The following is a 23,026-nucleotide window of genomic DNA, read 5'->3' on the forward strand; positions in this document are numbered from 1 at the left end:
CGCAATGTGTAAAAAGGGGGCCTGGCTGCCGCAATGTGTAAAAAGGGTCTATCTGCCACAATGTGTAAAAAGGGGGCCTGGCTGCCGCAATGTGTAAGAAGGGGTCCTGGCTGCCGCAATGTGTAAAAAGGGAGACTGGCTGCCGCAATGTGTAAAAAGGGGGACTGGCTGCCGCAATGTGTAAAAAGGGGGACACTGTCTGCTGTAATGTGTAAAAGGGGCTCTACCTGGTGTAGTGGCGCTACTGTGCAGCGTAATTTGAATAATGTAGACTACTGTGCACCGTACTATGAATTGCTATTATTTTGTGGCCACGCCCCTTCCCCGCAAAGCCACGCCCCTATATATTTTTTTCATGGGGGGGGGGCGCCACTGTCGTTTCTTGCACACAGCGCTGAAATGCCTAGTTACGGCACTGCTCTGAAGCTCAACATGGACAAAACTGAATTCATTATCTTTCCCCCAGCCAGAGCAACACCCCCTACAAATATCTCTATCACTGTTGACAACACCATCATCTCCCCCGTTCCCAACTCCGCTGCCTGGGCGTCACTCTTGACTCCTCCCTCTCCTTTGCACCCTACATCCAAGCTCTGGCGCAATCTTGTCGGTTCCAGCTACGCAACATTGCTCGCATCAGGCCATTTCTCTCCCAGAGTGCAAATAAACTTATCATCCACTCACTGGTCATCTCACGACTTGACTACTGCAATGTTCTCCTCACTGGCCTCACTTGCTCCCACCTCACTCCCCTCCAATCTGTCCTCAACTCCGCAGCTAGGCTCTTCTTCCTCTCCCGCCGCTCCACTTCTGCCACTCCCCTTTGACAAAATCTACACTGGCTCCCATTCCCCTACAGAATCCTCTTCAAACTCCTCACCCTCACATATAAGGCCATCTCTAATTCCACTGCTCCCTACATCTCCAACCTCCTCTCCCTTCATACCGCCTCCCGCCCACTACTGTCGGCTGATGACCGTTGCCTCTCCTCTGCCTTGGTCACTGCTTCCCATGCACTAGTTCAGGATTTTGCCCGTGCTGCACCCCTTCAGTGGAACGCGCTCCCCCGCTCCATTAGTCTCTCCCCGACCTTGCAGAGCTTCAAATGGGCAATGAAAACCCACCTATTTATCAAAGCGTACCCCTCCAATGCATAACCTAGTCCTTAGGATGCTCCTCCATCCCCCTGTCCCACGCCTTAAACATCTCTGCTTTGCTTGCATTCTGCCATCAGGCTTCCTCCTGCTTGCTTGCACCTCATGTCATCTATCTGTCACCCCTCCCCACTAGATTGTTAGCTCTTCAGAGCAGGGCCCTCTTTCCTATTGTTGTCAAAGCCCTCTTCTCGACACATTTCAGTCAGTGACCATCTTTACCTGCTTTTTCTCCTACTGGTAAAGGCTCCTCTCTATCTATGGCTGCCTGCCCCAAGTAGTACAATGATTACTCTCTTGCTACTTACATCTAAGCTGTATTATGTTTTGAGAATTGTGGTGCTCTTTGTTACCTGTACTCCATTTTTGTTATTTAATTACTGTATGCTGAGTTTTGTCTCCCTGTACTGTCCTTTGTACGGCGCTGCGTAACACTTGTGGCACCCTATAAATAAAATGTAATAATAATATTTAATTGACGAAACGAGTTCAGGGGGTCGCTCCAATCTGATCCGCCTGCTGGTCGGTTCGGGGGTGTATCTAGAGAGGAGGAGGTCCATGTGCAGGCATCGGCAGGGCCCCCTCCTCTCTAGCCAGCAGTGCTGTGTAGACTCTGGGCACGAGGGTCACTAGGGGACCCTAGCGCTGTCCCAGAGTCTACAGCACATGCGCAGATCTCCAGGAAAATGGCGCGGTAACCATTTTCCCAGTGATTTACCTAATGTGCATGTGCAAAACACCGGGAAAATGGTGCCACGCCATTTTCCCAGTGATTTTAGCAGCGCTGCAGCTGCACCGCGGGACTCCAGCGGTTAAGTATTTCTATTAATGGGTACAGGGTGTTCTGTGTGGGCTCTCCTGGACCCCCAGGGGCCCATGTGCACCTCACACACTGCACCCATTATAAATACACCAGTGGGTCTGTTCCTGGACAAATCTGTCTGGTACCTGGGCCTTCCAGAGAAACTTAACTTTTACAACTTAACATCAGTGACCGTGCACGTCCCTGGCTGCTTCACATGTATGTATGCATATGTCTTTTTAAATAAATGTTTGTTATACTTTTTAATTTAAAATTGTATCATTTTATAATATACTGCGGACGTCACTGAAATATATGGGATCAAGGAATTACACCTAAGCAATTCTAGGCAAAAAAAGAATGTTGCCTCTGCATCTGGTACGTGTTTATATGCCAAATACAGAGCACTATTCACCACAAGGTATTACGTATTGTACTAGGAGACACTTTTATTATTTGTGTTCTATATATTTTTATATATATATATATATATATATATATACTCCTCGCTGCAGTCCGGCACTCTCTCTCCACCTGGGAATTTGCTCAGGTGCCCTCCTCAGGGAGTGATACTCCTAATACAATCGCAAAAAGGAGGCGGCACTCAGAGTCTCAAGAAATTGCTGAAAAACCGACCCGTGTCGGTTTTTCACCAATTTCTTGAGACTCTGAGTGCCGCCTCCTTTTTGCGATTATATATATATATATATATATATATATATATATATGTATGAAGAAGTAGGTGGCACTGAATCTGCAAAATCAGAAACAGTCAGTAACAATTAGTGTTTATTGGCAACGTTTCAAAGAATGAATGATCAACACTTGCAATGTGTCTCGGGTTGATCTGACATCACAATCTTATGTCTGTGGCATTTCCCCAGCAGAAGTACATTTTCTGAAGCATCGGGATGTGCACCAAACCTCTGCGGCCAAGTTATACTAAGCACTACTTTTAGTTAGGGATGTGCGCCGCGCCATTTTTGCTGGATTTGGATTTTGTTCAGCTTTGTCGGCCGGCTTTGGACTTTGATTTGCCAAATCACCGTGACTAGCTTTGAATTTGGATTTTTTTTTCCCAAAAATTGACAAAAAAAACTAAAATCACATAATTTGGGCTTTTTTTTGTCCCTAGAGTATTATTAACCTCAATAACATTAATTTCTAGTGATTTGCAGACAATTTTGACCACCGTACAGCTTACAAAGTTCTTTTCATCCACTTTAGGCCAAAGTCTGCAGCGAGCTGGCTGTTTGTTACTAAGTGACAGAGCAGCGGCACAAACGCACAGCAGTTTATAGCATATCTATGAAACACCTACACACAGCAGTGGGAGAAATGAACTGTGGTGCAAGATGCAATTGTCCTTGGGCCCTCACACTCAACCTTATGTTGGATAAGGACTGAAGAAAAGAAGCTACTAATCAGCTTAAGGCAACAGCTTTACAGTGGTTAGATGTCATTGCCATCCTCACCCTAATCAGTGTGTGCATCCTCACACAATATAAATTCATCATCGCTGAAATCCACCATTACAGAAGTCTCCGTACTTTGACGTAATTGCTGGGAAAGGTCTTCCTCGTGGAATTTTCAGTTCATTTTGATAAACATCACCTTTTCCACATTTTGAGTAAGTAGCCTCCTACGCTGATCGCTGACAAGGTTCCCAGCTGTGCTGAAAACTCTCTCGGAGTACACACTGGAGGGTAAGCAGCTTTAGTAATGCAAAGTCAGTTTGTAAAAGGGCCTCTAAATTGCCTTTTTTCCCTTCCAGTAATCGAAGGGACTCTGTGACATGCCTATTTTTACAGTGTCATGAAAATAATACTCCACCATTCTTTGGATGGTGACCGTATCAGATGGAGTTACGGTAGAGGTGTCACAAATGCTGGCCAAATCATTTAGACCCAAACAGATGTCACAATATTGTGTTGACTTATCTGCATCACCACTTGGTCTTTTGAGAAAGGTGAGTTTTGTTCCTGGCTGCTGCCAAAGAAACTGAAGTAGATGCTGCAGTGCCACATGTCACTTCAGCTGCCAACTTGCTCACCAGGAGCTTTTTGCATCTCTTAAGATCTGGGTTAGTTGGAAAGGAAGACACAGCATAGGACTTAAACATAGGATCAAGTACAGTTGCAAAAATGTACTGATCTAATTTCAAGATTTTAGGCAACCCGTGTATCCTGGCAAAACTAATCAAGGACTTCACCAGCTGATTTTCCAAAAGTCTAATAAGGGGAATCACCTGGCTCTTCACAAGTGGCTACTCCAAAGGGTTTCAGCACCTTGCACAAGACAAAAATTACTCTCCACTGTGCTGGGCTAAAGTACATTCCCCCTCCTTTCCCAAAGTCATGGCTTGTTGTATAGACATGGATGGTGTTTTGCTGTTCCTCCATCCACTGAAGCATATAAAGGGTGGAGTTCCACCTTGTTACCACCTCTTGCTTCAGTTAATGACAGGGCAAATTGAACTGTCCTTGCAGGTGCTGCAATCTCCTGCATGCTGTTGCTGGATGCTAAAAATGTCCCAAAATCTTTTGGGCCACAGGCAGCATCTCTTGCATGCCCCTGTCATAAAAAAAACCCTGTACCACCAAGTTGATCATATGAGCAAAACAGGGGATGTGTTGGAAGTCACTCAGCTGCAATGCTTTCACGATATATGTGGCCTTATCAGAAACCACAAATCCTGAGGAGAGTCCAAGTGGGGTAAGCCATGTTGCTATGACATCCCTCAGTTTTTCTAAGAGGTTGTCAGCGGTATGCCTCTTAGTGAAGCCAATGATACACAGCGTAGCCTGCCTCTGAATGAGCTGGCGTTGTTGGTTAGATACTGCTTCTACTGATGAAGGCAATTCACCCACCCAGTGGCTGTCACAGTCATGTAATCTTTCATTTGCCCACTACCGCTTGTCCACATATCTGTGATTAAGTGGACAGTGGGTACAATGACATCTTGTAGGGCAATAATTAGATTTTATTTAACGTCCTGGTACAGAAGAGGAATGGCTTTTTGGGTAAGATGGAACTGAGATGGAATTTGCTATTGGGGACACAGGACCTCAATTAACTGTGTAAAACTCACTGCATTAATGGCGGCTATTGGACGCAGATCTAATACAAGCATAGCAGTCATGGCGTCAGTGATCCGCTGTGCTACTGGGTAAGAACTGTCATACTTACTTATCCTGGCAAAGGATTGTTTAACTGTCAATGATTTTGTGAAACAACTACTAGCATTTTTCTTGGTCCACTTCTGGGATGAAGATCCAACCACAGCAGCAGGCCTAGCTCTTAAGGATTCTTCTGAGGAATCCTGGAAAAAGAAAAGGAGTCACCTAGCATTGACAAATTGGTTGCAGGACTCACAAGAATCCGACGCCAGAATAATAACTTTCAGCCTCGCACCTCGATCTGAGTCTGGTGGGAATTACCGAGCTGCGGCTCGGTTGTGCTCGGCTACCCAGCGATGGAGTGGTTCAGATTCCACCAGACTCAGATACCGGTTCAGATTCCGTAGAATCTGACGTGCTCATCCCTACTTTTAGTATTTGATTAAATACAAATTTAAGTGTTACAAATCAAAATATTATGGTTTTTTAATAATAAGATGTTTTGGAAACACAGTTAATAGCATGATGATAAAAATCAGACAAATTAATAGTTATAAAAGGTTTTCTCTTTAATAACAAAGTACCATCAGTTCTATATATGAATTGTGTTATGTGCAGTAAAATCACCTATATAATATGAAATTAAGTACACACTTTTGTTTGCCATATATTTATTAGAATCTGTTTTTCATTTTCATTTAATATTGCAACAAAAGAAAATTAGTAAAATATGCCTATTTATTTGTTATTCAATAATACGAGAACTAGATCATGAACATAATTGTCATTTATCATCCTGGATGTGGTTAGGATTCCGTTTCCTCATTGATGTCCCAGATAAATGTGATTGGCAGATCCCCCAACTTCTCTTTAAGTACCGCATCAATCTTTTCACTTTGTGCCACAGTCATCATATGTTTCCAGTCCCCAATAATACCTGCAGAACGAGACACATACCTATTACATTCAGTAATACTGTATATGCACTTGTTAGATTAAACTTTTAGATGTGCAATTAGGATACAGAGGCAGGTTGCTGGGAATACATACGATATGCTGGCAGAGAAATATGAGAGACATGAGACCGAACAATGCAGAAGAGCTGAAGGCCGCTACTGAAGCATCCTGGTCTTTCATAACACCTAAGCAGCGCCAAAGGCTGATAGAATCCATGCCTCCCCGCATTGAGGCAGTAATTCATGCAAAAGGGGCCCAAAGCAAGTACTGAGTCCATATGCATGATTATACTTTTTAGAGGGCTGACATTTCTGTATGTAAAATTCTTTTTTTATTGATTTTATATAATATTCAAATTTTCTGAGATTTTGGATTTGGGGTTATCTTAAGCTGTAAGGCACAATCATCAAAATTATAACAAATAAAGGTTTGAAGTATCTCATTTTGCATGTAATTAGTCCATATAATATATTAAATTCAATTAAATTAGTCTATATAATATATTAAATTCACCTTTTAAGTAGAGATGAGCAGGTTCGGTTCACCGAGAATCGAACCCCCTTCCCCCGAACATCACGTGGTTTACATGGGTCGGAGGCAGCCTCGGTTATTCCCGCCTTACTCGCAAAACCCGAACGGGGGAAAATGTCATCATCCCGCTGTCAGATTCTCGCGAGATTCGGATTCCATATAAAGAGCTGCGTGTCACCGCAATTTTCACTCGTACATTGTAGATTGAGCGGAGAGGACGTGGCTACGTTCTCTGCCTGAAAAGCCCATTATCAGCTAATATCAGCTCAATATCTGTGCTCAGTAATAGTGCTGCATTGTGGTGACCAGTATACTACAGTACAATAGTCCATTGCTGTATCTAGCTTATACGTGTAAGTTCTAGTATCCTCCTCAACAGTGCTCAATATCTGTGCTCAGTATCAGTGCTGCATTGTGGGGACCAGTATATAATACTGCAATACAATAGTCCATTGCTGTATCGTGCTGCTCCGTGTCAGTTCTAGTATCCTCCTCAACAGTGCTCAATATCTGTGCTCAGTATCAGTGCTGCATTGTGGTGACCAGTATATAATACTGCAGTAAATAGTCCATTGCTGTATCTTGCTGCTCCTTGTCAGTTCTAGTATCCTCATCAGTGCTCAATATCTGTGCTCAGTATCAGTGCTGCATTGTGGTGACCAGTATATAATACTGCAGTACAATTGTCTATTGCTGTATCTTGCTGCTCCATGTCAGTTCTAGTATCCTCCTCAACATTGCTCAATATCTGTGCTCAGTATCAGTGCTGCATTGTGGTGACCAGTATATAATACTGCAGTACAATAGTCCATTGCTGTATCTTGCTGCTCCGTGTCAGTTCTAGTATCCTCCTCAACAGTGCTCAATATTTGTACTCAGTATCAGTGCTGCAACATTATCCTCCTCAACAGTGCTGCTCAGTATCCTCCTCAACATTGCTCAATATCTGTGCTCAGTATCAGTGCTGCATTGTGGTGACCAGTATATAATACTGCAGTACAATAGTCCATTGCTGTATCTTGCTGTTCTGTGTCAGTTCTAGTATCCTCCTCAACAGTGCTCAATATCTGTGCTCTGTATCAGTGCTGCATTGTGGGGACCAGTATATAATACTGCAGTACAGTAGTTCATTGCTGTACCTTGCTGCTCCGTGTCAGTTCTAGTATCCTCCTCAACAGTGCTCAATATCTGTGCTCAGTATCAGTGCTGCATTGTGGTGACCAGTATATAATACTGCAGTACAATAGTCCATTGCTGTATCTTGCTGCTCTGTGTCAGTTCTAGTATCCTCCTCAACAGTGCTCAATATCTGTGCTCAGTATAAGTGCTGCATTGTGGGGACCAGTATATAATACTGCAGTACAGTAGTTCATTGCTGTACCTTGCTGCTCCATGTCAGTTCTAGTATCCTCCTCAACAGTGCTCAATATCTGTGCTCAGTATCAGTGCTGCATTGTGGTGACCAGTATATAATACTGTAGTAAAATAGTCCATTGCTGTATCTTGCTGCTCCGTGTCAGTTCTAGTATCCTCCTCAACAGTGCTCAATATATGTGCTCAGTATCAGTGCTGCATTGTGGTGACCAGTATATAATACTGCAGTACAATTGTCCATTGCTGTATTTTGCTGCTCCGTGTCAGTTCTAGTATCCTCCTCAAGAGTGCTCAATATCTGTGCTCAGTATCAGTGCTGCATTGTGGTGACCAGTATATAATACTGCAGTAAAATAGTCCATTGCTGTATCTTGCTGCTCCGTGTCAGTTCTAGTATCCTCCTCAACAGTGCTCAATATCTGTGCTCAGTATCAGTGCTGCATTGTGGTGACCAGTATATAATACTGCAGTAAAATAGTCCATTGCTGTATCTTGCTGCTCCGTGTCAGTTCTAGTATTCTCTTCAACAGTGCTCAATATCTGTGCTCAGTATAAGTGCTGCATTGTGGTGACCAGTATATAATACTGAGTACAATTGTCCATTGCTGTATCTTGCTGCTTCGTGTCAGTTCTAGTATCCTCTTCAACATTGCTCAATATCTGTGCTCAGTATCAGTGCTGCATTGTGGGGACCAGTATATAATACTGCAGTACAGAAGTTCATTGCTGTACCTTGCTGCTCTGTGTCAGTTCTAGTATCCTCCTCAACAGTGATCAATATCTGTGCTCAGTATTAGTGCTGCATTTTGGTGACCAGTATATAACACTGCAGTACAATAGTCCATCGCTGTATATTGCTGCTCCGTGTCAGTTCTAGTATCCTCCTCAACAGTGCTCAATATCTGTGCTCAGTATCAGTGCTGCATTGTGGTGACCAGTATATAATACTGCAGTAAAATAGTCCATTGCTGTATCTTGCTGCTCCGTGTCAGTTCTAGTATCCTCCTCAACAGTGCTCAATATCTGTGCTCAGTATCAGTGCTGCATTGTGGTGACCAGTATATAATACTGCAGTACAATTGTCCATTGCTGTATTTTGCTGCTCCGTGTCAGTTCTAGTATCCTCCTCAAGAGTGCTCAATATCTGTGCTCAGTATCAGTGCTGCATTGTGGTGACCAGTATATAAAACTGCAGTAAAATAGTCCATTGCTGTATCTTGCTGCTCCGTGTCAGTTCTAGTATCCTCCTCAACAGTGCTCAATATCTGTGCTCAGTATCAGTGCTATATTGTGGTGACCAGTTTATAATACTGCAGTAAAATAGTCCATTGCTGTATCTTGCTGCTCCGTGTCAGTTCTAGTATTCTCTTCAACAGTGCTCAATATCTGTGCTCAGTATAAGTGCTGCATTGTGGTGACCAGTATATAATACTGAGTACAATTGTCCATTGCTGTATCTTGCTGCTTCGTGTCAGTTCTAGTATCCTCTTCAACATTGCTCAATATCTGTGCTCAGTATCAGTGCTGCATTGTGAGGACCAGTTTATAATACTGCAGTACAATTGTCCATTGCTGTATCTTGCTGCTCTGTGTCAGTTCTAGTATCCTCCTCAACAGTGCTCAATATCTGTGCTCAGTATCAGTGCTGCATTGTGGTGACCAGTTTATAATACTGCAGTACAATAGTCCATTGCTGTATCTTGCTGCTCCGTGTCTGTTCTAGTATCCTCCTCAACAGTACTCAATATCTGTGCTCAGTATCAGTGCTGCATTGTGGTGACCAGTATATAATACTGCAGTACAATAGTCCATTGCTGTATCTTGCTGCTCCGTGTAAGTTCTAGTATCCTCCTCAACAGTGCTCAATATCTGTGCTCAGTATCAGTGCTATATTGTGGTGACCAGTATATAATACTGCAGTACAATAGTCCATTACTTTATCTTGCTGCTCCGTGTCAGTTCTAGTATCCTCCTCAACAGTGCTCAATATCTGTGCTCAGTATCAGTGCTGCATTGTGGTGACCAATATATAATACTGCAGTACAATTGTCCATTGCTGTATCTTGCAGCTCCGTGTCAGTTCTAGTATCCTCCTCAACAGTGCTCAATATCTGTGCTCTGTAGCAGTGCTGCATTGTGGTGACCAGTATATAATACTGCAGTAAAATAGTCCATTGCTGTATCTTGCTGCTCCGTGTCAATTCTAGTATCCTCCTCAACAGTTCTCAATATCTGTGCTCAGTATCAGTGCTGCATTGTGGTGACCAGTTTATAATACTGCAGTAAAATAGTTCATTACTTTATCTTGCTGCTCCGTGTCAGTTCTAGTATCCTCCTCAACAGTGCTCAATATCTGTGCTCAGTATCAGTGCTGCATTGTGGTGACCAGTATATAATACTGCAGTACAATTGTCCATTGCTGTATCTTGCAGCTCCGTGTCAGTACTAGTATCCTCCTCAACAGTGCTCAATATCTGTGCTCAGTAGCAGTGCTGCATTGTGGTGACCAGTATATAATACTGCAGTAAAATAGTCCATTGCTGTATCTTGCTGCTCCGTGTCAATTCTAGTATCCTCCTCAACAGTTCTCAATATCTGTGCTCAGTATCAGTGCTGCATTGTGGTGACCAGTATTTAATACTGCAGTAAAATAGTCCATTGCTGTATCTTGCTGCTCCGTGTCAGTTTTAGTATCCTCCTCAACAGTGCTCAATATCTGTGCTCAGTATCAGTGCTGCATTGTGGTGACCAGTATATAATACTGCAGTACAATAGTCCATTGCTGTATCTTGCTGCTCTGTGTCAGTTCTAGCATCCTCCTCAACAGTGCTCAATATCTGTGCTCAGTATCAGTGCTATATTGTGGTGACCAGTATATAATACTGCAGTACAATAGTCCATAGCTGTATCTTGCTGCTCTGTGTCAGTTCTAGTATCCTCATTAGTGCTCAATATCTGTGCTCAGTATCAGTGCTGCATTGTGGTGACCAGTATATAATACTGCAGTACAATTGTCCATTGCTGTATCTTGCAGCTCCATGTCAGTTCTAGTATCCTCATCAACAGTGCTCAATATCTGTGCTCAGTATCAGTGCTGTATTGTGGTGACCAGTATATAATACTGCAGTACAAATGTCCATTGCTGTATTTTGCTGCTCCGTGTCAGTTCTAGTATCCTCCTCAAGAGTGCTCAATGTCTGTGCTCAGTATCAGTGCTGCATTGTGGTGACCAGTATATAATACTGCAGTAAAATAGTCGATTGCTGTATCTTGCTGCTTCGTGTCAGTTCTAGTATCCTCCTCAACATTGCTCAATATCTGTGCTCAGTATCAGTGCTGCATTGTGAGGGCCAGTATATAATACTGCAGTACAATTGTCCATTGCTGTATCTTGCTGCTCCGTGTCAGTTCTAGTATCCTCCTCAACAGTGCTCAATATCTGTGCTCAGTAGCAGTGCTGCATTGTGGTGACCAGTATATAATTCTGCAGTACAATAGTCCATTGCTGTATCTTGCAGCTCCGTGTCAATTCTAGTATCCTCCTCAACAGTTCTCAATATCTGTGCTCAGTAGCAGTGCTGCATTGTGGTGACCAGTTTATAATACTGCAGTACAATAGTCCATTGCTGTATCTTGCTGCTCCGTGTCAATTCTAGTATCCTCCTCAACAGTTCTCAATATCTGTGCTCAGTATCAGTGCTGCATTGTGGTGACCAGTATATAATACTGCAGTAAAATAGTCCATTGCTGTATCTTGCTGCTCCATGTCAGTTTTAGTATCCTCCTCAACAGTGCTCAATATCTGTGCTCAGTATCAGTGCTGCATTGTGGTGACCAGTATATAATACTGCAGTACAATAGTCCATTGCTGTATCTTGCTGCTCTGTGTCAGTTCTAGCATCCTCCTCAACAGTGCTCAATATCTGTGCTCAGTATCAGTGCTATATTGTGGTGACCAGTATATAATACTGCAGTACAATAGTCCATAGCTGTATCTTGCTGCTCTGTGTCAGTTCTAGTATCCTCATCAGTGCTCAATATCTGTGCTCAGTATCAGTGCTGCATTGTGGTGACCAGTATATAATACTGAGTACAATTGTCCATTGCTGTATCTTGCTGCTTCGTGTCAGTTCTAGTATCCTCTTCAACATTGCTCAATATCTGTGCTCAGTATCAGTGCTGCATTGTGGGGACCAGTATATAATACTGCAGTACAGAAGTTCATTGCTGTACCTTGCTGCTCTGTGTCAGTTCTAGTATCCTCCTCAACAGTGATCAATATCTGTGCTCAGTATTAGTGCTGCATTTTGGTGACCAGTATATAACACTGCAGTACAATAGTCCATCGCTGTATATTGCTGCTCCGTGTCAGTTCTAGTATCCTCCTCAACAGTGCTCAATATCTGTGCTCAGTATCAGTGCTGCATTGTGGTGACCAGTATATAATACTGCAGTAAAATAGTCCATTGCTGTATCTTGCTGCTCCGTGTCAGTTCTAGTATCCTCCTCAACAGTGCTCAATATCTGTGCTCAGTATCAGTGCTGCATTGTGAGGGCCAGTATATAATACTGCAGTACAATTGTCCATTGCTGTATCTTGCTGCTCCGTGTCAGTTCTAGTATCCTCCTCAACAGTGCTCAATATCTGTGCTCAGTAGCAGTGCAGCATTGTGGTGACCAGTATATAATTCTGCAGTACAATAGTCCATTGCTGTATCTTGCAGCTCCGTGTCAATTCTAGTATCCTCCTCAACAGTTCTCAATATCTGTGCTCAGTATCAGTGCTGCATTGTGGTGACCAGTATATAATACTGCAGTAAAATAGTCCATTGCTGTATCTTGCTGCTCCATGTCAGTTTTAGTATCCTCCTCAACAGTGCTCAATATCTGTGCTCAGTATCAGTGCTGCATTGTGGTGACCAGTATATAATACTGCAGTACAATAGTCCATTGCTGTATCTTGCTGCTCTGTGTCAGTTCTAGCATCCTCCTCAACAGTGCTCAATATCTGTGCTCAGTATCAGTGCTATATTGTGGTGACCAGTATATAATACTGCAGTACAATAGTCCATAGCTGTATCTTGCTGCTCTGTGTCAGTTCTAGTATCCTCATCAGTGCTCAATATCTGTGCTCAGTATCAGTGCTGCATTGTGGTGACCAGTATATAATACTGAGTACAATTGTCCATTGCTGTATCTTGCTGCTTCGTGTCAGTTCTAGTATCCTCTTCAACATTGCTCAATATCTGTGCTCAGTATCAGTGCTGCATTGTGGGGACCAGTATATAATACTGCAGTACAGAAGTTCATTGCTGTACCTTGCTGCTCTGTGTCAGTTCTAGTATCCTCCTCAACAGTGATCAATATCTGTGCTCAGTATTAGTGCTGCATTTTGGTGACCAGTATATAACACTGCAGTACAATAGTCCATCGCTGTATATTGCTGCTCCGTGTCAGTTCTAGTATCCTCCTCAACAGTGCTCAATATCTGTGCTCAGTATCAGTGCTGCATTGTGGTGACCAGTATATAATACTGCAGTAAAATAGTCCATTGCTGTATCTTGCTGCTCCGTGTCAGTTCTAGTATCCTCCTCAACAGTGCTCAATATCTGTGCTCAGTATCAGTGCTGCATTGTGGTGACCAGTATATAATACTGCAGTACAATTGTCCATTGCTGTATTTTGCTGCTCCGTGTCAGTTCTAGTATCCTCCTCAAGAGTGCTCAATATCTGTGCTCAGTATCAGTGCTGCATTGTGGTGACCAGTATATAAAACTGCAGTAAAATAGTCCATTGCTGTATCTTGCTGCTCCGTGTCAGTTCTAGTATCCTCCTCAACAGTGCTCAATATCTGTGCTCAGTATCAGTGCTATATTGTGGTGACCAGTTTATAATACTGCAGTAAAATAGTCCATTGCTGTATCTTGCTGCTCCGTGTCAGTTCTAGTATTCTCTTCAACAGTGCTCAATATCTGTGCTCAGTATAAGTGCTGCATTGTGGTGACCAGTATATAATACTGAGTACAATTGTCCATTGCTGTATCTTGCTGCTTCGTGTCAGTTCTAGTATCCTCTTCAACATTGCTCAATATCTGTGCTCAGTATCAGTGCTGCATTGTGAGGACCAGTTTATAATACTGCAGTACAATTGTCCATTGCTGTATCTTGCTGCTCTGTGTCAGTTCTAGTATCCTCCTCAACAGTGCTCAATATCTGTGCTCAGTATCAGTGCTGCATTGTGGTGACCAGTATATAATATTGCAGTACAATAGTCCATTGCTGTATCTTGCTGCTCCGTGTCTGTTCTAGTATCCTCCTCAACAGTACTCAATATCTGTGCTCAGTATCAGTGCTGCATTGTGGTGACCAGTATATAATACTGCAGTACAATAGTCCATTGCTGTATCTTGCTGCTCCGTGTAAGTTCTAGTATCCTCCTCAACAGTGCTCAATATCTGTGCTCAGTATCAGTGCTATATTGTGGTGACCAGTATATAATACTGCAGTACAATAGTCCATTACTTTATCTTGCTGCTCCGTGTCAGTTCTAGTATCCTCCTCAACAGTGCTCAATATCTGTGCTCAGTATCAGTGCTGCATTGTGGTGACCAATATATAATACTGCAGTACAATTGTCCATTGCTGTATCTTGCAGCTCCGTGTCAGTTCTAGTATCCTCCTCAACAGTGCTCAATATCTGTGCTCAGTAGCAGTGCTGCATTGTGGTGACCAGTATATAATACTGCAGTAAAATAGTCCATTGCTGTATCTTGCTGCTCCGTGTCAATTCTAGTATCCTCCTCAACAGTTCTCAATATCTGTGCTCAGTATGAGTGCTGCATTGTGGTGACCAGTTTATAATACTGCAGTAAAATAGTTCATTACTTTATCTTGCTGCTCCGTGTCAGTTCTAGTATCCTCCTCAACAGTGCTCAATATCTGTGCTCAGTATCAGTGCAGCATTGTGGTGACCAGTATATAATACTGCAGTACAATTGTCCATTGCTGTATCTTGCAGCTCCGTGTCAGTACTAGTATCCTCCTCAACAGTGCTCAATATCTGTGCTCAGTAGCAGTGCTGCATTGTGGTGACCAGTATATAATACTGCAGTAAAATAGTCCATTGCTGTATCTTGCTGCTCCGTGTCAATTCTAGTATCCTCCTCAACAGTTCTCAATATCTGTGCTCAGTATCAGTGCTGCATTGTGGTGACCAGTATTTAATACTGCAGTAAAATAGTCCATTGCTGTATCTTGCTGCTCCGTGTCAGTTTTAGTATCCTCCTCAACAGTGCTCAATATCTGTGCTCAGTATCAGTGCTGCATTGTGGTGACCAGTATATAATACTGCAGTACAATAGTCCATTGCTGTATCTTGCTGCTCTGTGTCAGTTCTAGCATCCTCCTCAACAGTGCTCAATATCTGTGCTCAGTATCAGTGCTATATTGTGGTGACCAGTATATAATACTGCAGTACAATAGTCCATAGCTGTATCTTGCTGCTCTGTGTCAGTTCTAGTATCCTCATTAGTGCTCAATATCTGTGCTCAGTATCAGTGCTGCATTGTGGTGACCAGTATATAATACTGCAGTACAATTGTCCATTGCTGTATCTTGCAGCTCCATGTCAGTTCTAGTATCCTCCTCAACAGTGCTCAATATCTGTGCTCAGTATCAGTGCTGTATTGTGGTGACCAGTATATAATACTGCAGTACAATTGTCCATTGCTGTATTTTGCTGCTCCGTGTCAGTTCTAGTATCCTCCTCAAGAGTGCTCAATGTCTGTGCTCAGTATCAGTGCTGCATTGTGGTGACCAGTATATAATACTGCAGTAAAATAGTCCATTGCTGTATCTTGCTGCTTCGTGTCAGTTCTAGTATCCTCCTCAACATTGCTCAATATCTGTGCTCAGTATCAGTGCTGCATTGTGAGGGCCAGTATATAATACTGCAGTACAATTGTCCATTGCTGTATCTTGCTGCTCCGTGTCAGTTCTAGTATCCTCCTCAACAGTGCTCAATATCTGTGCTCAGTATCAGTGCTGCATTGTGGTGACCAGTATATAATACTGCAGTAAAATAGTCCATTGCTGTATCTTGCTGCTCCGTGTCAATTCTAGTATCCTCCTCAACAGTTCTCAATATCTGTGCTCAGTATCAGTGCTGCATTGTGGTGACCAGTATTTAATACTGCAGTAAAATAGTCCATTGCTGTATCTTGCTGCTCCGTGTCAGTTTTAGTATCCTCCTCAACAGTGCTCAATATCTGTGCTCAGTATCAGTGCTGCATTGTGGTGACCAGTATATAATACTGCAGTACAATAGTCCATTGCTGTATCTTGCTGCTCTGTGTCAGTTCTAGCATCCTCCTCAACAGTGCTCAATATCTGTGCTCAGTATCAGTGCTATATTGTGGTGACCAGTATATAATACTGCAGTACAATAGTCCATAGCTGTATCTTGCTGCTCTGTGTCAGTTCTAGTATCCTCATTAGTGCTCAATATCTGTGCTCAGTATCAGTGCTGCATTGTGGTGACCAGTATATAATACTGCAGTACAATTGTCCATTGCTGTATCTTGCAGCTCCATGTCAGTTCTAGTATCCTCCTCAACAGTGCTCAATATCTGTGCTCAGTATCAGTGCTGTATTGTGGTGACCAGTATATAATACTGCAGTACAATTGTCCATTGCTGTATTTTGCTGCTCCGTGTCAGTTCTAGTATCCTCCTCAAGAGTGCTCAATGTCTGTGCTCAGTATCAGTGCTGCATTGTGGTGACCAGTATATAATACTGCAGTAAAATAGTCCATTGCTGTATCTTGCTGCTTCGTGTCAGTTCTAGTATCCTCCTCAACATTGCTCAATATCTGTGCTCAGTATCAGTGCTGCATTGTGAGGGCCAGTATATAATACTGCAGTACAATTGTCCATTGCTGTATCTTGCTGCTCCGTGTCAGTTCTAGTATCCTCCTCAACAGTGCTCAATATCTGTGCTCAGTAGCAGTGCTGCATTGTGGTGACCAGTATATAATTCTGCAGTACAATAGTCCATTGCTGTATCTTGCAGCTCCGTGTCAATTCTAGTATCCTCCTCAACAGTTCTCAATATCTGTGCTCAGTATCAGTGCTGCATTGTGGTGACCAGTATATAATACTGCAGTAAAATAGTCCATTGCTGTATCTTGCTGCTCCATGTCAGTTTTAGTATCCTCCTCAACAGTGCTCAATATCTGTGCTCAGTATCAGTGCTGCATTGTGGTGACCAGTATATAATACTGCAGTACAATAGTCCATTGCTGTATCTTGCTGCTCTGTGTCAGTTCTAGCATCCTCCTCAACAGTGCTCAATATCTGTGCTCAGTATCAGTGCTATATTGTGGTGACCAGTATATAATACTGCAGTACAATAGTCCATAGCTGTATCTTGCTGCTCTGTGTCAGTTCTAGCATCCTCCTCAACAGTGCTCAATATCTGTGCTCAGTATCAGTGCTGCATTGTGGTGACCAGTATATAATACTGCAGTAAAATAGTCCATTGCTGTATCTTGCTGCTCCGTGTCAATTCTAGTATCCTCCTCAACAGTTCTCAATATCTGTGCTCAGTATCAGTGCTGCATTGTGGTGACCAGTTTATAATACTGCAGTAAAATAGTTCATTACTTTATCTTGCTGCTCCGTGTCAGTTCTAGTATCCTCCTCAACAGTGCTCAATATCTGTGCTCAGTATCAGTGCTGCATTGTGGTGACCAGTATATAATACTGCAGTACAATAGTCCATAGCTGTATCTTGCTGCTCTGTGTCAGTTCTAGTATCCTCATCAGTGCTCAATATCTGTGCTCAGTATCAGTGCTGCATTGTGGTGACCAGTATATAATACTGAGTACAATTGTCCATTGCTGTATCTTGCTACTTCGTGTCAGTTCTAGTATCCTCTTCAACATTGCTCAATATCTGTGCTCAGTATCAGTGCTGCATTGTGGGGACCAGTATATAATACTGCAGTACAGAAGTTCATTGCTGTACCTTGCTGCTCTGTGTCAGTTCTAGTATCCTCCTCAACATTGCTCAATATCTGTGCTCAGTATCAGTGCTGCATTGTGGTGACCAGTATATAATACTGCAGTACAATTGTCCATTGCTGTATCTTGCTGCTCCGTGTCAGTTCTAGTATCCTCCTCAACAGTGCTCAATATCTGTGCTCAGTATCAGTGCTGCATTGTGGTGACCAGTATATAATACTGCAGTACAATTGTCCATTGCTGTATCTTGCTGCTCCGTGTCAGTTCTAGTATCCTCCTCAACAGTTCTCAATATCTGTGCTCAGTAGCAGTGCTGCATTGTGGTGACCAGTTTATAATACTGCAGTAAAATAGTCCATTGCTGTATCTTGCTGCTCCGTGTCAGTTTTAGTATCCTCCTCAACAGTGCTCAATATCTGTGCTCAGTATCAGTGCTGCATTGTGGTGACCAGTATATAATACTGCAGTACAATAGTCCATTGCTGTATCTTGCTGCTCTGTGTCAGTTCTAGCATCCTCCTCAACAGTGCTCAATATCTGTGCTCAGTATCAGTGCTATATTGTGGTGACCAGTATATAATACTGCAGTACAATAGTCCATAGCTGTATCTTGCTGCTCTGTGTCAGTTCTAGTATCCTCATTAGTGCTCAATATCTGTGCTCAGTATCAGTGCTGCATTGTGGTGACCAGTATATAATACTGCAGTACAATTGTCCATTGCTGTATCTTGCAGCTCCATGTCAGTTCTAGTATCCTCCTCAACAGTGCTCAATATCTGTGCTCAGTATCAGTGCTGTATTGTGGTGACCAGTATATAATACTGCAGTACAATTGTCCATTGCTGTATTTTGCTGCTCCGTGTCAGTTCTAGTATCCTCCTCAAGAGTGCTCAATGTCTGTGCTCAGTATCAGTGCTGCATTGTGGTGACCAGTATATAATACTGCAGTAAAATAGTCCATTGCTGTATCTTGCTGCTTCGTGTCAGTTCTAGTATCCTCCTCAACATTGCTCAATATCTGTGCTCAGTATCAGTGCTGCATTGTGAGGGCCAGTATATAATACTGCAGTACAATTGTCCATTGCTGTATCTTGCTGCTCCGTGTCAGTTCTAGTATCCTCCTCAACAGTACTCAATATCTGTGCTCAGTAGCAGTGCTGCATTGTGGTGACCAGTATATAATTCTGCAGTACAATAGTCCATTGCTGTATCTTGCAGCTCCGTGTCAATTCTAGTATCCTCCTCAACAGTTCTCAATATCTGTGCTCAGTAGCAGTGCTGCATTGTGGTGACCAGTTTATAATACTGCAGTACAATAGTCCATTGCTGTATCTTGCTGCTCCGTGTCAATTCTAGTATCCTCCTCAACAGTTCTCAATATCTGTGCTCAGTATCAGTGCTGCATTGTGGTGACCAGTATATAATACTGCAGTAAAATAGTCCATTGCTGTATCTTGCTGCTCCATGTCAGTTTTAGTATCCTCCTCAACAGTGCTCAATATCTGTGCTCAGTATCAGTGCTGCATTGTGGTGACCAGTATATAATACTGCAGTACAATAGTCCATTGCTGTATCTTGCTGCTCTGTGTCAGTTCTAGCATCCTCCTCAACAGTGCTCAATATCTGTGCTCAGTATCAGTGCTATATTGTGGTGACCAGTATATAATACTGCAGTACAATAGTCCATAGCTGTATCTTGCTGCTCTGTGTCAGTTCTAGTATCCTCATCAGTGCTCAATATCTGTGCTCAGTATCAGTGCTGCATTGTGGTGACCAGTATATAATACTGCAGTACAATTGTCCATTGCTGTATCTTGCTGCTCTGTGTCAGTTCTAGTATAGTCCTCAACAGTGCTCAATGGGGGTGATTCCGAGTTGTTTGCTCGCTAGCTGCTTTTAGCAGCATTGCACATGCTAAGCCGTCGCCCTCAGGGAGTGTATCTTAGCTTAGCAGAAGTGCAAACGAAAGATTAGCAGAATTGCAAATAGAAATTTCTTAGCAGTTTCTGAGTAGCTCCAGACTTACTCAGCCATTGCGACCAGCTCAGTCCTTTTCGTTCCTGGTTTGATGTCACAAACACACCCAGCGTTTGCCCAACCACTCCCCCGTTTCTCCAGCCACTCCTGCGTTCTGCAACTCGAATGCCTGCGTTTTTCCGCACACTCCCATAAAACGGCCAGTTTCCGCCAGAAACACCCACTTCCTGTCAATCACACTACGATCAGCACAGCAATGAAAAAGCTTCGTTATGCCGTGAGTAAAATACCTAACTTTTGTGTAAAATAACTAAGCGCATGCGCTCTGCGAACCTTGCGCATGCACAGTAAGCGAGTAATTGCAGTATAGCGAAAATCGGCAATGAGCGAACAACTCGGAATGACCCCCAATATCTGTGCTCAGTATCAGTGCTATATTGTGGTGACCAGTATATAACACTGCAGTACAATAGTCCATTGTGGTATCTTGCTGCTCTGTGTCAGTTCTAGTAACCTCCTCAACAGTGCTCAATATCTGTGCTCAGTATCAATGCTGCATTGTGGTGACCAGTATATAATACTGCAGTACAATTGTCCATTGCTGTATTTTGCTGCTCCGTGTCAGTTCTAGTATCCTCCTCAACAGTGCTCAATGGCTCTCATTCCGAGTTGTTCGCTCGGTAATTTTCTTCGCATCGCAGCGATTTTCCGCTAATAGCGCATGTGCTATGTTCGCACTGCGACTGCGCCAAGTAAATTTGCTAAGAAGTTTGGTCTTTTACTCACGGCATTACGAGGTTTTTTCTTCGTTTTGGTAATCGTAGTGTGATTGACAGGAAGTGGGTGTTTCTGGGCAGAAACTGGCCGTTTTATGGGTGTGTGTGAAAAAACGCTGCCATTTCTGGGAAAAACGCGGGAGTGGCTGGAGAAATGGGGGAGTGTCTGGCCGAACGCTGGGTGTGTTTGTGACGTCAAACCAGGAACGAAACTGAATGAACTGATCGCAGTGGCAGAGTAAGTATCGAGCTACTCAGAAACTGCAAAGAAATTTCTATTCGCAATTTAGAGAATCTTTCGTTCGCAATTTTGCTAAGCTAAGATTCACTCCCAGTAGGCGGCGGCTTAGCGTGTGCAATGCTGCTAAAAGCAGCTTGCGAGCGAACAACTCGGAATGAGGGCCAATATCTGTGCTCAGTAGCAGTGCTGCATTGTGGTGACCAGTATATAATACTGCAGTACAATAGTCCATTGCTGTATCTTGCTGCTCCGTGTCAGTTCTAGTATCCTCCTCAACAGTGCTCAATATCTGTGCTCAGTATCAGTGCTGCATTGTGGTGACCAGTATATAATACTGCAGTACAATAGTCCATTGCTATATCTTGCTGCTCCGTGTCAGTTCTATTATCCTCCTCAACAGTGCTCAATATCTGTGCTCAGTATCAGTGCTGCATTGTGGTGACCAGTATATAATACTGCAGTAAAATAGTCCATTGCTGTATCTTGCTGCTCCGTGTCAGTTCTAGTATCCTTCTCAACAGTGCTCAATATCTGTGCTCAGTATCAGTGCTGCATTGTGGTGACCAGTATATAATACTACAGTACAATAGTCCAGTGCTGTTCTCGCCGCCCAGTGTCAGTTCTAGTATCCTCATCAGTGCTCAGTATCGCTACTCATTGTCTTGTGCTGCATTGTGGTGACTAAACGTCCAGTTTCTTGTGCTGCATCTTGCTGCTGTAGGGTGCTGTGGTAGTGTCCTGTCACTGTGCATAGGTCATCATCATTCCAGTCACAGTGGTTTCTGGTATCTATCTAGTGGTATCTAATTCCAGACATTACTGCTGTCTAATTCCAGATATATTACTGGCATATAATTCCACTCATTAAAAAATGGAGAACAAAAATTTGGAGGGTAAAAACAAGTTTTATGGTAAGAACTTACCCTTGTTAAAACTCTTTCTGCGAGGTACACTGGGCTCCACAAGTCTGGACAATGGGGTGTAGAGTAGGATCTTGATCCAAGGCACAAACAGGTTCAAAGCTTTGACTGTTCCCTGAAATGCACAGTGCCACCTCCTATATCACCCCGCCTCCCAGCACAGGAGCTCAGTTTAGTTAACCAGCCCAATGCAGTAGCAGGAAAAGAGACGACAACGGTTAGTAGCCACATACACCACACTCTCACGACAAGAGAAGTGTCAGCGGCTAATGCCATATCAACCCAAAGAAGCTAAGTGCGTCAGGGTGGGTGCCTTGTGGAGCCCAGTGGACCTCGTCGAAAGAGTTTTAACAAGGGTAAATTCTTTCCACAAAACTCATTTTCTGCTGCGGGGTACACTGGGATCCACAAGTCTGGACAATGGGGATGTCCTAAAGCAGTTCCTTATGGGAGGGGACGCACTGTAGCGGGCCCAAGAACCCGGCATCCAAAGGAAGCATCCTGGGAAGCGGCGGTATCAAAGGCGTAGAACCTTATGAATGTGTTCCCGGAGGACCACGTAGCCGCCTTGCACAATTGATCAAGGGTCGCACCACGTTGGGCCGCCCAAGAAGGTCCAACAGACTGAGTAGAATGGGCCATAATGTGAACAGGAGCTGACAGACCAGCCTTCACATAAGCATGCGCAATCACCATTCTAATCCACCTGGCCAGGGTCTGCTTGTGAGCAGGCCAGCCACGTTTGTGAAATCCAAACAAAACAAAGAGAGAATCAGACTTTCGAATAGAAGCAGTTCTCATCACATAGATACGGAGAGCCCGTACCACATCCAAAGACCGCTCTTTGGGAGACAAATCAGGAGAGACAAAAGCTGGAACCACAATCTCCTGATTAAGGTGGAACAAAGAAACCACCTTAGGTAAATATCCGGGAGGAGTCCTAAGAACCGCCCGGTCATGGTGAAAAATCAGATATGGGGAACTACAAGACAAGGCACCCAAATCCGACACTCTTCTAGCAGAGGCAATAGCCAGCAAGAACACCACCTTAAGGGAAAGCCACTTAAGGTCAGCTGAACCAAGAGGTTCAAATGGAGGCTCCTGCAACGCCTCCAAAACCACCGACAAGTCCCAAGGAGCCACAGGCGGGACA

At 43.4% G+C, this 23,026-nt stretch overlaps 1 protein-coding gene across 1 annotated transcript in view; it reads right to left on the reverse strand.

Annotated features, from left to right (window-relative positions):
* Positions 1–5,729: 5,729 nt before the first annotated feature.
* The window catches only part of LOC134909862 (amine sulfotransferase-like), a 111,081-nt gene continuing 93,784 nt past the window's right edge, over positions 5,730–23,026 (reverse strand). The window contains exon 7 of the mRNA XM_063917191.1: positions 5,730–6,012. Coding sequence (XP_063773261.1) covers positions 5,882–6,012 — 131 coding nt within the window. The 3' untranslated portion in view covers positions 5,730–5,881. The remainder of the gene's footprint in view (positions 6,013–23,026) is intronic.

The sequence above is a fragment of the Pseudophryne corroboree genome, chromosome 4 (genome assembly GCF_028390025.1).
Source record: "Pseudophryne corroboree isolate aPseCor3 chromosome 4, aPseCor3.hap2, whole genome shotgun sequence".
Classification (NCBI taxonomy): domain Eukaryota; kingdom Metazoa; phylum Chordata; class Amphibia; order Anura; family Myobatrachidae; genus Pseudophryne; species Pseudophryne corroboree.